The sequence below is a fragment of the Rattus norvegicus genome, chromosome 6 (genome assembly GCF_036323735.1).
Source record: "Rattus norvegicus strain BN/NHsdMcwi chromosome 6, GRCr8, whole genome shotgun sequence".
In the NCBI taxonomy this organism is placed as follows: domain Eukaryota; kingdom Metazoa; phylum Chordata; class Mammalia; order Rodentia; family Muridae; genus Rattus; species Rattus norvegicus.
Genome location: NC_086024.1, coordinates 28,832,065 through 28,847,574, shown reverse-complemented (window position 1 = coordinate 28,847,574; position 15,510 = coordinate 28,832,065). Strand labels below are relative to the sequence as shown.

The 15,510-nt window shown below is 43.1% G+C and overlaps 1 protein-coding gene across 2 annotated transcripts in view; it reads right to left on the bottom strand.

Moving 5' to 3' along the window:
* Positions 1 to 15,510, bottom strand: part of Alk (ALK receptor tyrosine kinase) — a 719,891-nt gene that overhangs the window by 503,747 nt on the left and 200,634 nt on the right. For both annotated transcript variants that reach the window (XR_005505446.2, NM_001169101.3), the window contains exon 2: positions 2,859 to 2,975. Coding sequence is in view for 1 of the 2 variants with exons in the window: in NM_001169101.3 (NP_001162572.1) it covers positions 2,859 to 2,975 (117 nt within the window). In the remaining variant the exon portion in view is untranslated. The remainder of the gene's footprint in view (positions 1 to 2,858; positions 2,976 to 15,510) is intronic.

Genomic DNA, 15,510 nt, shown 5'->3' with positions numbered 1-15,510 from the left:
GCCAGAGAGAGCTGGAATCTGATACTGAATGGCACTGAAGAGAATATATTTTATACAACATAAAAGGTCCCGACGTAAATTAGAAGAAATATTGGGAGCCTTCAAAAAGGTAGGTCAAACTTTTTCCTCAAGCAGATAATTACAGGCTGGGGGTGAGTAAATCTTATTAGCCTCTTTCTACCTCGTCTCTTCTCATAAAACACCAGCAAGAAGAAAGCCACTCTCCATGCAGAGTGGACAGCTTGCCTGAGAGAGGAATGGACTGTGGCTGTCAATCATGTCACCTGTGGCTGGGTTGTGGATGTTGCCTTCATCACCCCCACCTGTCCCACCAGGATGGGGCTTAAGCCGGTCAACCAAATATAAAGCTCCATACTAGGCCGGCCAAGACGCCATGATGTCTCCCAATTTGAAGAACTACCCCCCTTTAGGCGGCAATTTCCCAGTTAAATTTCTCTGCCCTTGTTTGAGGACTTAAAATTAATGAAGTTGTTAACATTTCTTAAAATGTCTTTCCTGGCAAGTGAAAGGTATGGATTTATTACTCATGAGCCTTCTGGCCTTTTTGATTCATAGTCATGTAGGCTGAGTCCCACAAAACACCCTTAGGAGATAGGAGACTGGCCCTAAATCTGCCATTAGCCATCTCTGTGCTGGGTCTCAGGGTGAGTCCTCAGTGTCACTCACTGGCAATGGGCTCAGCTGCTAACAGGATTCTTTCTGTAGCCTATGACCTCTGAGAAGGATGAACCCAGCCTTATTCATCCTTGAGTTTGCATCAGGTCCAGAATCTGGCATGGGAATAGCCATGCGATAGACACACTGATGTGGACACAGAAATGGAGGTGTTGATGGTGATCATGCAGTCTCCACAGTCCCCCCAGAACTAAACATGGCAAGAAGATAGAAAGACTCTAAAAGCATCACTGTGCTACATCAAGGAGCTGTCAATCCTGGCACGAACCATCACTTATGATAGAGCTGATGTTGGCACTGTGGTCCAGCACTTGGGCACTAACTGGATAATAGTTTGAATCTGACCAACAAAGAATGGAAATTATGAGCTTCTGGGACATGAGAACAGTTTGAGGGGGACTGTAGAAAACTACTTGATCTATTTTTTGCCCCAGGTATTCCAGTCTTCCAGTTTACTGACAAGGAAGATGGGGCTCAGAGAGAGGAAATGGATTTACTGAGTGCAAGTGGTGGCTAAGATGGCTCTTACTAAACTCCAAAGGCTTTCTGCCTTTGATCTTCAGCCTCCCTCAATGTCCTCTATAGGGAACCAATAGTTGCTGTCTGTGTCACATGAGATAGCCTTTTAGACATTCTACAGTGTATAAAAGTTGTCCTCTAGAAATAATCGATGACTTTGAAAAAGAACTTTACATGTTATCTGAAGACCAGTTGCATAAAACATCTGGTTACAAAGCATCAACCATACAAAAGACAAATTACCAATTATTTATAAATATTTTGTCTTATCATAAGATGCTATTCTGTGTCTGGTTTAAGTAAAATCAAGAAGTAATTCTCATTTGGAATCTCCCAAGAACCACTGTGCCTTCTCTCCCTCTGGGGATACTCAGGAGTGGCAAATAGCATCTCAGCTCAGAGTAGAATCCTACACTGCTTAAGGGGGTTTTATGCATTTCTTTCTTTCAATTTGAAATGAAAGGTGCCTTTAATACAAACCAAGACTAACTGTGTAATAAATGAGGGATGGCAGGCTTCTGGCTGGAGCTTTTCTACAGCGAGTGGAACGTCTCTGTTAGGTGTACTTTAAATAGGTTAGGCCCAAGGGCAGAGACTGAGAAGCAGGAATAGGTAAATATGCCCAGAAGGGCATCTAGAACTCAGCACTGTACTGGGTTCATAAATACTTAATTGAATTAGGTCTGATGAGAGAATTCTATATTGGGAAGCCTTCTGCTTTCATTCATCATGCATAAGCCTTTTGCAGCATCTTCCAGGGAAGGAATAAAACAGGAAGTGAACATAGCATTGTACCTGTCCTCAGGGGGAATACTCCCAAGAAGATGAAGAAATGAAGGTGCTCCCTGAAAAAGTGACAACTCTCTCCTAACCCTGATGTTCCAAGAGCAGAGTCCCTGCTACTGTGAGCTTTTAGGCTGAGCACCGAGAATGAATAATTGTATACCTTGTCAATACAACTTCCTGAGGATTCACTGGACAGCAGCTCACAGGTAGAGCTGGTGGCCTCCAGGGAGAACCAGAACTATAGGAAAACAATAGCAAGTCTGAGGTTAGTGGGCCCACTTGGATACTGTTAAGCTTAGTTCTGCATCTACACAAACCGGAATTGAACCAGCTCTCTTGACCTCTGAGGCTGTTGGACAATCAAATGAGCAGAGAATATGTCAGGTAACCTGTTTGAGAACAGAAGTTAGCCAAATATAACAGAGTCACTGAAGGGGCCCCGGAAGACCTGTGCCCTTCCTAACGACTAACAGCCCGCTCTTGAAGATCCTGGTCTATAGAAATGCTAAAGAGCTTTAAATCCCCAAAATCACAATCAAATACAAATAAACACCACATCGAATAAACAGTGAAGAGAACCAGGGTTCCATGTACTGGGAAGGCTGGGAGGATGGAATTCGTGTGCCAGAAACCCCTTAGCTTTCTCTAGGATTCACAGTGCAACATCTCAGTTAGGATGTTCTGGTGATCAATGGTACTTGAGTGCCCTTGGGGGGGCAGAGGGTACAGTAATATGTTTTTGCTATAGGGGACTGAGGGATTCCTGGATTACTAGTGATCATAGTGGCAAATCAGAGATTCCTCAATTAAAAGACAGTGAAGATGGGTCACAGTATAATTGTCAAAAATGCACTTACCATATCGACTGCGGTGGGAAAGGAAAGGGAAGGAGTCTTTCATTGTCCAGGTGAGATTCCATAGAAAGTTACCAGGAGGAGAAGGCATTTCTGAGGGTGATTCCAAGGAGCTGTGACCTGGACACAAGCAAAGGAAAGAACATTGATTCCTGTGCTTAGGATGGGTCTTCTAGTTGTTACTCAATGTCACTGAAAATGAAAGTTCATAGAAGGCGTTCTGGATACTCAACGAGAAGCTGGGCCAGAGGACTGAGGCACAAATGGACTGAGTGGATCTCAGGCCTGTGGTGTACATTTTTCTATCAAGGGGAGCCATATCTGAGAAGTCTGAATACTGTGAGCGAGTCTGTGCTGAGGCTCTCTGGAAGATGAACTAGAAGCCAGGCAGCTTAATGGCTCCGTCTAATAGCCCTATCCAAAGTCTATTCTGCTGGCGAGCATTTGTGCAACTTTATAGAGAACTTCGATTCATCTCATTCAAATAATGCCTCTACCCCTACACTCAGACTTTGTAGCGTCGTCACCCGATGCTGTTTGCTTGGGTTATTGCCTTATCAATGAGAGGGTTGAAATTGCACTCAGAAGTTACGAGTACTTGACAATTATGTTATTTTCAGGGAGGAGGGGAGCTACATTATGGGTTTCCCATATCCAAGAGGCTACAGAGCCAGAGAGGACAAATGTTTCTGATTTGCATGAGTGCAAAAAAAGGGGGGCTGAGAGAAAAGAGCAGAATGGCATTAGCTCTTTATTTAACAGAACCTCAAGTGGGTTTTGTAGTGAAAGGCCATTATTATCTATCTACAAAGCAAATGAGCGCTCTACATGCTCAAACCCTGCTCTTCCCTGAAAATCCCCAAATCTATCACTATTCGATGAGGTTTTATGGTGGGCAAAGCTTTTTTTCTGTCATAAAGGAAGGGTTTGAGAATTAGTTGCTTAGCAGCTATGGACTATGTGATGAGGCTGGTGGAAGGGAAGGAGGAGAGAAGGGAGCCAGGGTTTCTTCTGCAGTTTCCTTGGTGCAATCTCCTGACCCATCCTTTAGTCCTGTTACAGGATGGCTACAGATGAAAGGGAGGAATCCACAGCCATAGGAGGCCAAAGCAATTTCCCAGCTTCTGCCTCACAGCCTCTTAGACACCTTCTGGAGCAGCAGCAATTCAGGACTACAGGCTATCTCAAAAAGCAAGGAGACACAAACAAAAATTCAGGTTGGGAAGATGGCTCAATCAACAGAGTGTTGGCCATGTGTGGTGGTCTGAATGTGATGTCCATCCTCACTGCTTTCAGAATCAATCCCACACCATGTACTTGGAAAATGTCTAGCTGGGATGCCCAAAGCAGTTTTCTGAGGTTACATCCCTCCACCCTTTCTATTAGCACTTGGGTAAAGCTGACAACATGACCTCATATTACTTCAGTTCTAAGTGGTAAGAAATGATCCCTGTCCTTTTCCCATACATCTGAGGAGAAGCATTGACTCTTGAGTGCCCAGGAAGGGACCTTTACTCTCCTCTCTGGAGAAATTGAAGAAATTAGTTCTGGTCTGTAGAAATTAGAAGTGAATTTGGAGTTACATTTTCCTGTAGCATTTCTACAAAATGGTTCAGAAAGTGCATGGTAAGGGCACAGGAGTTATGCAAGCAAGCTCTAGGGTGTATCTATTTCATCCCTGCTGCTTTAGGGAGAGACGATGAGACTCAGGCAAGGGAACTCAAGAGTACATGAGTTTTCTTGGGTAGACTGAGACATTTTAAAAATCAATAATATGACTGTATGTGACAGCATCCTCTGTAACACCAGCACTTGGGATGCTAAGGTAGAAGGGTTATGAACTTGGGGTCAGAATAGGTGATATAGCAAGACTATCTTCAAGACAGAAACATCAATAAATCAGGCTTAAAGATAGCTCATTCAATAATAAAGTACTTGATACACAAGTATAAGGGCCTGAGTTCAATCTCCAGAACCAATACATCTCCATCTCCATCCCCATCCCCATCCCCATCCCCATCCCCATCCCCATCCCCATCCCCATCCATACACACATATATATGTGTGTGTGTATATATATATATATATATATATATATATGCTTATTTTAGTTTTTGTTTGGTTTGGTTTGGCTTTTGTCTTATTTTGTTTTGTTTTGAGATAGGGTTTCTCTAAGCAGCCCTGGTTGGACTGGTACTTGCAATGTAGACCAGGCTGGCCTCAAACTTAGAGAATTCTACCAGCATCTGCTTCCTATATCTGGGATTTAAGGGCTAAGCTACTACTCCCAGCCAGTAGCACATGTGTATAATCCTGACACTGGGGAGGCAGAGACAGATGGCTCCCAGGGCCTCACCTACTCAGTCAGATGCATACTGTCGAGAGATTCGTGTTTTGAGAAACAAGGCGGGCAGCTACTGAGGAACAGAGTGGTGTTTCTGGACTCCATGGGCATCTCCAACACTTACACATGTACCCATACCCATACACACACAAATAAAAAATAGAATTAAAGAAAATATGAATTAAGCAGATGTTACCTAGGAACCACACTAAATATTTTAAATATATGATTTCATTTACTTCTTACGGCATAACGAGATGAGACACCTTTATTGAGAACACAGATGGTGGGCAGGGCCTCAAAGTGCCAATTGGCGAAGTCAGCCTGATGCTAATGCCACAGGGATCCCCACATACTGTCGCCAAGTAGACACTGGCTCTCTACAATGCCTGCCAGGGCTCCATAAGTGGTGTTCAAGGTCAGAGGTTACTGCCAAGCATGGCCACTGTGTGAAGAGTCCTAGAAGATGAAACCAAGCCTCTGTAGTGCATAAATATGAATGAAAACTGTCAACTCTATCTGGGTCGTCAGCTTAGCTCAAATGTTGATCAGTCTTGAAGCAACACCAAGACTAAGCCTCCACAATGTCTGCAAATGGTGCCATTTTTTATAACCTTTCTGTTTGGGAATGGTATTTGCTTTTTCCTGGATGGGAAGGATCAAGAGGATTGGGGCAGACTTCAGGAAGCACTTATGGATGTGAGCGGGCAAAGAATGGCAGATAATTTTTTAACCTGGAAGAGGTCCAGGTAATGTATTCAGGTTAAAAAAATGTATCTGAAGGCATTCAAAACGAAAGTCTCTGAGAGCTGAGTCATGAGCCAACAAGGAGACGTGGAGAGCACTGTAGGCTGCCTCTACGGATAGAGGTTTACTCATTGCTGTTGTACCACAAAGTCCAACAAACTGTTTTTACGGTCCTTACAGAAACTCCTAAGAACTCTGGGCTCACAGGATCCTCAAGAACAGTGACTCTCAACCTGTAAGTCACAACCTCATGAAGGGTGGGGTGTGTGTGTCAAAGATCACTTCTAAAGGGTCACCCAAGGCTACCAGAAAACACAGATATTTGCATCATGATTCACAACATTGGAATAATTACAGTTAGGAAGTAGCAACAAAAATAATGTTATGGTTGGGGTCACCACAACATGAGGAACTGTATTCAAGGGTCTGAGTGTTAGGAAGGTTGAGAAGCACTGCCATAGGATGTCCCTGGATCAGTTGAGCATAGTGATTAGCCAGATGAAGTTGGTGGGATAGCCAATGAGAAATCAGCAAAAGGACACCCCACACCCTGCCTGCGTGCCTGAAAAGGTGACTACCAAGGAGAACTCAGCCTACAAAATGAACTTACTTGCCAAAGGTATTGGGACAAGAGCAAATGCTAATCATAGCTCATCGAATGTGCATCACTTTAGAACACATAGACTTAAGGTACCTCACTTCACAGTGCAGAGTAAACGGGCTACATGCTCCCTTCAGAGTTCTGTTCCCTTCCTATCTTCATTCCTGCTGGGAAAGAAGCCTTTGAGGATAAAGGAAAAGTATGCAATAAGAAGCAAGCCATTTAATGAAGAGAAGCATGGTGGGAGGGTGGATGCTAAGCCCAAAGACTTGAGGAGAAAGACTGCCAACCCAAACTGTCATGGACACATTAATTAAGGCAAGCAATTAATGCATGCAATTAATTAAAACACGGTTTTAAAAATTCATGTACATGGCCTGCATCCTCCTAAGGCTGGGTTCAAAAGGTCATCATTGGACATGGGTATGGTTGGGTTTTTATAGCTCAGAGGTAGAGGGTTTCCAAATGGAGAATTTGTCAGGCAAATTTGCAGCATTACAGGAGCCAAAAAACAAAGTAGTCATGACTTTCTGAAATAAAGGTAGGGTTGCAAGATGGTCATAACAACTTTTTGAAACAAAACCATGGTTGCCATTTTCTTGAAGAGTCAGTACAGAACCATGTGTAGTTAAGGTTATAGGTGGGGCATAGCCCAATCCCAGTGAAGCTGATATTTACTCAAAATCAAGAATGAATCTAGGTTGTCTTTATTGTAAGACGGCGTTCAAGCTTAAGATGGAGGAAGGCTGGATTATCAGGTGTCTTTGGACTTTTACTGTGGAAATATGAAGCCGAGGAATTAACAGAGTCTTGGCAGCACACATTAAACAAAGGTTTATGGTTGGGAAGATGTGAATTAAGCTACTGGCTAAAACAGGATGAGTCTTGGACTCCAGGGAATGAAGAGTGGAAAGGAAAGAGAGGAGGGTGGGCAGGAGATGAGCTTCCCGATACCCAAGTGAGCAGCACTGGTGGCCTAAGGAGTCAAATGGAAAGAAACATCCCCTGGACTGGGGTTCTATTGACTGAATACTGTAAGAGCTTCCTCTTCTAATGATTCACTGAATCCTCCTACAGGGCCCCGAGGCATTGTAAAGACAGCGAGCTCTTGCCCTGTTCTCTTTTTCTGCCCCCTACCTCCATGCCATCTTTAGCTTAGATTCCAGCTCCATCTCTCTATAGACATCCCTGTCCCCACCATCTCAATGGCTTTGCCTCTTGCTCCTTCACAGTAGTTTTAAAGCAGCTGGATGTGGTGCTGAGGAGGAGGGAAAGAGGAATACACAATGAAGTTGATAAATCTTACTTTAAATGCACCACCAGGAATGCCCAGGACTGCTTAGAAATCCCACTCTATTCCCCAAATCATTCTAGCGTGGCTATTTCCAGCTTTAGCTTGTCAAAGCTTCCATTTCACTCATCTCTTCAGTCAACAGCCTTGTTTCTTAGTTCACCGAGGAAACTGAAATATCTGTACTCATGACCAGGAATTAGAACCTGGCGTCACTCCTATTCGAAGGATCTACTGTTTATCCTCTTCAGTAGTATCAACCCCTTCTCGGGGTGCTAATCTTATTCTCAAGTAGTCTACTGTCATAATGGATCCCCCCCAGCCCCAGTATCAATGATTTTTTCCCCTTCACAAAGTACCAGGCTGAACTAAACCACAGAAAGCATGAACCTTCTTCAGACTCTTTAGCCACAAACACCATGGCAACTTTCCTCTAAAGCCAAATCTCTTCAGGAGTTTGTCTCTCCATTCTTTCTGCCGCCTTGCCTAAAATAAACTAAAAAGGAAGGATTGTGTGGTTTCTGGTCACTGCCAACCCTAATCTTGATCTTACAAACTGTGCGCAGTGTTTGACCCAGCTGACACATCCCTATTTCTTGACCTTCTCATAACATAGTTGGTCACACAGTCCTAACACTGGTGGTAGGTCCTGTTCATTCTTCTTTGCCAGAAAGTCCATGATAAACAGGAAAAAAGTCTCCATTTCTTGCTCACCCTTGTCTGGGAAATTTTATAGCTATGCAATGTACTGTGTCACAGTGGTCCTGACCAACTAGCAGTGACCAATGACCAAGAAGTTCAAGGTATCCTAGGACCTAACTGAGAACTCTTGGCTGACCAACAAAAAGACTGATTTTAAAGAAACTCACAGTAGTCTAGATACCCACATTCATTCACATGTACATTAGCACCTTCAAAAACTCAAGATTTTTCTTTGTCCTTAGAGAACCACTCAGTGAATTTCTCCTTGCCTAGCATGAAAATAAGCTCAACTTTAAAGAAAAAAATCTGTGGGATATTCGCCTTCCCTTTTGAGACTTTTTTAAGTGTTGAGAACCATGGGTGTTCTTTTCAACTAAACTCACTTTCAGAACATCTCCTACAGTTGCACAGTAAAATACAGTTAAATACCACCTCTATGCCAATGCTACAAGAATTATATCTCCATGCCCAATCCCTCATCGAAGAAGCAGAATATATCTGCTCACCTACATCAGATCTTCGTTTCATTGTCTTTCCATGTTCTTGCCTGATAAGTGTTTCAGACGTAACATGGGCAAAGTCAACCTCTTTATACCTTCTACCTAAACCTGATTTCAGAATCTTAGTTAATACTAATGCTCAGTTGCTTGGGCCAAAAGCTGAGAAGCAGTCTCACACTTCCTGTCAATTCATCCACAATTCTCGATGGCTCCACTTGAACTGTATGCTTTCTCCCCATCACCTCTCAGCCTGACTACTGCTGTCTGTGGAAACCCAGCAGGTTTCCCTGCAATCTGTCCTTCACACATCAGTTAGATTGACAATCCACCCCTGGAAGTTTCTTTCTATTGCCTAGCTTCAAAGGACTCCATATGATCTGACCCTGAGTTCGTGCTCTGATTTCATTTCTAACCATTTTCCCTTCCCTGTGAGTTCAGGCTTATAGGATGCCTTGCTGTTCCTCAAATTCATTGGGGGCACTCTCATCCCAGGGCTCTGCAAGGACCATTCTCTAACCTCATCTCAGAAACATGTGGCCACTCCTTCCCTTCCCTCCTGTACAGTTGTCTACCCTGTATTTCCTTAGAAAAATTTCCCTGATCACTCTGAGGATCCAACATTCATTATAAACCATGTTTCCCCTCTTCACCCTATCTTCTACTATTTTTCTATACATATGTTTTATATATGTGTGTATACACACACACACACACACACACACACACACACACACACACACACATGTACATTGACTTGCTTTTTTTTCTTTTCTTTTCTTTTTTTTTTCTTTTTCTTTTTTTTCGGAGCTGGGGACCAAACCCAGGGCCTTGCGCTTGCTAGGCAAGCGCTCTACCACTGAGCTAAATCCTTGACTTGCTTTTTGTATACTTCTGGAACTAGTCATTACTGTTAGCAGACTTGGCACATAGTAGGCACTCAACAAGCACTTGTCCAATGAATGAAAGAAAATCCCTGGAGAATATTAGTAATTTTGAAACCATTTAGATAGTTATTTAACTTCCGGTTCAGAACATACTTGGAGGAATATCAATTGTATGAAAGTGATGACAAGAATAGGAATAAAGCATGTGGAGCTGGAGAGGTGGCTCAGCGGTTAAGAGCACTGACTGCTCTTCCGGAGGACCCACGTTCAATTCCCAGCAAACACATGGTGGCTCACAACCATCTGTAATGGGACCCGATGCCCTCTTCTGGTGTGTCTGACAGCTACAGTGTGCTCATATAAATATAATAAAATAAATCTTTTTTAAAAAAGGAATAAAACATGTTCTAAAATCTCCCAGGTTTTAGTAGAGGCAAAACCAGACAAAATGTGAGTGATGTACTATTTAAATACTGACCAGCCACTCTGTGTATGAGTGTAGGCGAGTGTATGTGCATGCCCATGTGTGCTTGATCGCATGTATTTGTTTGTCTGGAGGCCAAAGATACTTCAAGTATCTTCTGTTGCCTTATCCCTGAGACAGGGTCCCTTCATTGAACCTTGAGCTCACCGGTTTGCTAGACTATCTGGCTAGCAAGAGCACACGTCTGGTGTTGCAGGGCTATAACACCACACCTAACTTTCACACAAGCTTTAAAACAGATGTTTAAACTCAAGTCTCCCAGGCTAGTGTAGCACTTTCCAACTGAGCTCTCTCCAGCCCCCTATGTCTTAATGTCTTACACTTCTATCTCCATTAGAGAGTACAAGTCCCTTTCCAATATGGAGGAGATTCTGTATAATAAATACAATGTCTAAAAATTAAAGTGCTTGTCCAGAGTACTCTTCTGTTATTCACTAGCTGACTGTTAACTTGGCACACTGTCAACTACCTTGAATAAGCGAATTTCAGCCAATAGGTTATGTCTGTACTTCAGATCTTCATTTTTGTATATCTTGCAGTGTGTCCATTAATCTAAGCCAATATGCATAATATAGTGGATTTATCATATGTGTGTCAATAGAAGTAATAACAAGATATGCATGTGAGCCAGAGATTTACATGATTACCCTAGGTTCCCTCTGAACCATGGTTTATAAACCCACATCAATAAAATGTAACAAGAGCCTTTATTTGAAACACTCCTGGAGTGCTCTCGCCATCCTGGTCCACGTTTTACTTATTTGTTTTCCTTCCAACAATAAAACAATCACTAACAGCTTGCTGGTTATGCCCCCTCATTTGAAAACACACTTAATAATGCATTATTTTACAATGATTTTGTGTCACACAAGACAAAGCCTAATGTGGTCAAATAAATACCCATCCGGATGTCAAACTCCAGTAAGCAGGCAGGGTTCTACAAAGAGCACAGGGCAGGCCTCATGTGGGGACTGGCAGTAAGGAAAATGGTTTGCTCTTTCCTGAGCTAGCCCCCACCTGTTCCTGGAGAGGAACACTCTTGGTGAAGTCACCCAGCCGTTAAGTGTTACCGATGATGATGGAGTTTTGCAACAGGCAGCGAATCGAGTCTAAAAAGCAGAGATGTGATTTTCTTTTTTAAGAGAAAGGAAAAGAGGGAGATGGCAGATGTACTCTTTATCTTAAAGACCCAGACCTCCCACACCTATTCTGGGCTGGAAAAAGAGGGGGTTGAACTAGCTTCTTGCTAACAACCCCTCTGGTTCGTGCGTATTTGTTTTTCTATACTCTGAGCTCTCACGGTTTTCATCCAGCTGGCTCATTCAGAGAGGAGCTATTAATGTCAGGGGTGGAATCTGAATGGGATGAAACAGCCCTCCCCCAGCCCTGCTCCTGCACACCTTTCTCTAAGTTCCTCTCCTTCCTGCCAGAAACATGTATGCTCTTTCTTTGGAGCGCAAGTCCTAAAGCAAAAATTACTTTCATAATAGTCTCCTGTACCATTGAAAGTCAGCTCCAACACATGTTTCTTGCCTTTTCCCATGTCCCAAGAGACCCTGTTTATAACTGTGGAGTTCATTCAGTGGTGAAGCACATCTGTCAGCCTGCGAAAGCAGGTACTCCTTTCAGGGCACGACATTAAAAAACACTACAGAAGACAAAGAAAATCGCTACTGTGGCCCGTGCCCTCACAGGGTTGATTACCCAAAATAACTACTACCAAGGAAGATAGAGATACACCAGGAAGGGAATCCTGTACACAAGCACAAATACACACATGACTGAAGCCTAATACGTTGACCGCTTTTGACCTTCATGGTGGTTTGGATGAGAGTGACAACCCCTATGCTCATGTATCTGGTTGCTTGGTCCCCGGTTGGTGGAACTGTTTGGGAAGGATTAGGAGCTGTGATTTGGAGCAGCTGTATCACTGGGAGTAGACGCTGATGTTTAAAAAGTCTCCCTCTCGCCCTTCCCCTCTCCCCCTCTCCCTCCCCCTCCCCTTGGCCCTCCCCCCCTCTCTCTCTGCACGCTACTTATGGACCAGATGTAAGCACTCAGATACTGCCTGCCTGCTCCCGAGCTCTTCGTCATGATGATCATGGACTCTCACCCCCTTGAACTGTGAGTACCAATAAAGGTTTTCCTTTAGGAGCTGAAGAGATGGCTCTGTGGTTAAAAGCATTGCCTGCTCTTCCAGATGTCCCGAGTTTAATTCCTACCAACCATATGGTCCATCTGTAATGGGATCCGATGCCCTCTTCTGGTGTGTCTGAAGTCAGCTTTAGTGTACTCATATATATAAAATAAATGAGTAAATCTTTAAAAACAGGCTTTCCTTTGCAAGTTACATTGGTCACGATCTCTTATTATAGCAATAGACAACTTTTCTATGCTTTTCCCCATTCATCACCTGTCACATGTTCTATAATCTTGTTATTAGTCTCTGAGCTTTTGTCCAATCTAATATACCTAGAACATCTCTCTCACCTCTGCCTCCCTATAGGATTTTTCTCTTTTTACTCTATTCTCTTTCACTTTTCTTTTACTTTTTCTAAGGCAGAATCTTGTTACAGAGCCTAGGCTGGTTTTCTGGAACTATATATGTGCTGTCACCTAGGAGATCCTCTTTTAAATGGTCAACCAAATCCACGTCCCTTAAGGTCCCCATCCTCTCTCAGCTGGACCCCCATCAAGACAGTTGATCTAGGATTCATCTTGTGCCAAGCAAATCTTGAACTTGGTCTTTGCCTGCTTGACCATTAAGGCTGCCCAAGGACAGGCATTTAGACTACTCTTCAGACAGGCGATATCAGCTACCTTGGATGCTTATGATCATGCATTACAATAGCCATTGACTTTATTCACAAATCCTAGCCTTCAGATCTGTTTTTCATGTTGGATTTCATTTTTCTTTACCTTCCTTCCTTTCTTCCTTTATTTTGTTTCTTATAAGGCTAGAGGAAAATATTAGAAAAAATTTTCATGGAGGAGGCCTTTGTTTTGACTCATGTAGAATAGACTGCTCAGTCAGTGTCAGGGGCAAAGTCAGATAAGGGCAGAGACCTATTTCATCAGATGAAATACCACATTTCTGTAGGTAATTCACAATTCATAGCCAAAGTCAAATCATGAAGACGGTTGCACTTCATGCCCTCTTCAAAAGTTATCTCTCTCTTTAGCCAATCCTATGCCATGACATTTTGTCTTAACTAGAGATGACCTCATTCTCCCAAGCTAGCTGCTCCTGACCTGCCTGTGAGATGTCTTCTCTTGCTCTTGATATGCTTGGTCACTACCAATCCTCCCTAACTTAGATTTCAGTTGGTGTAGGAAATTAACTAACATGTTTACTAACCTGAGAGAAGAATAGAGAGTATATGACTCTCTAGGTGACCTGATTTGTAACACATACTTTCCATGCCAACACCTGTGCCCACATCACAAGAGCCTCCATTAGCAGGGCACCACTGCCCACTCTAGGACTGTTTCTGTGGCTTGCTTATCCACCACTCTTTATGACATTCGCTCCACTGTGATCTCAAACCTATTTTCTCCCCCGAAAACATGTTGACTAGAATAATAATCAAAAGAAAGACTTTGAACTGCCACTAGGCCTTTCATCTTGTGATCTCAGAGAGCTTTACCAGGCACTAAATAATTAATGTCCTGAAAGTGACACAAAGATGGGCCAGCCTGCAAAATCAAGTCCATCAACAAAAGGCCTTTCTCTATTGGAGCAAGGGAGTAGTTATAGGGATAATCACCCACTGTGAGTCCAGCAGTCTCCAGGGAGGTGGACAAGAGGCTATAAACCATTCAAGAACAATTGGCTTTTCTCTTGACCTGTTTTGAGTTTAAAAGTGACAGTTACCAGGGTAACCACTGGGATAGTGCAGCAACCACTCTGGAAAGGGCATCAGCCACTTTCAGGAAGGGATCTTCAACAGGGAAAAGTGGATAGTAACTATTGTACATTGACCATGACATGTCCTCCAGTGACATCCACTGTATGATATTACAATGACCCTGTTAGTTAACCTCTTTTTAGAGATTTAGAGATTAGAGCTCAGAAAACATAACTACCCTATACCAGGTCAGTGTATTACTCTTCTGTTTGCTGTGAAGAAAAATAAAAGCCAACAGGGGCAACTTCAGGGAAGAAAGGGTTATTGTAGCTCCATCATGGTAGGAAGGCTTAGTGTTAGGATCATGGGGTGACTAATCACATTATATCAATAGGCAGGATCCAGAGAAAGAGAGAGGAGGGGTAGGGGGAGAAGAGAGAGAGAGAGAGATGAATGCTAGCACTCAGCTTTATGCTTCTCCCTTTTTAATTGAGTTTTGAACCCAAACTCATAGAGTAGTGAAGTAGACCTTTTCTTGCTTAAACCTCTCTGTAAGCACACCCATCGATGTGTACAAATTCAGTAAAATTAACAATGAAGATGAGCTATTAAAACTTATCTTAAAAAAAAAAAAGAAACAGTATTTGGATAGAGCACATACCTGCTATTCATGGATTTGTGGACCAGCCAGGCATATCCCTCTGTAACCTAAGTCCCTATACATGGCAATTCCCTCAAAGAACTGGGACACTTAATTCAATACCATTGGAGATGGATCAGATCACACATGCTTCCAGTGTTCTCCAAAATGAAGACAGACATTTGGGTCAGCCAGGAAGGTAACCCAGAAACCTTCAGTCATGGCAGCAGGCTCTTCATAGCCTTGGGCTCATGCAGCACTGTTTCCACGGCAACTACCATAAGTTTGATGCCCTGGGCTCTTGAGATAGGGCATTGACTTGTTCATGAAGATTCTTGGGGTAAGGGATGGAAAAGGCACAGAGCATTTTCTAAGAACCTTGAATCCTTTCTGTCATTCTTCATGTACTTAATACCCATCTCAGTTCAGGAAAAAAGAGTCTGTTCAGGAGACCAGAATCTAGATTCTCTCAGGCCCATCCTCCAGAGATCAGAAGCAGAGCTCTCACAGACAAGTATGCTTGACAGAACCCAGGTTCTGAGTGCAAGGACGCTCCTGCGTGATCTTGTGAAGCTGTTTAACCTTTGCTGAAGCTTAGTTTCACTGCATATAAA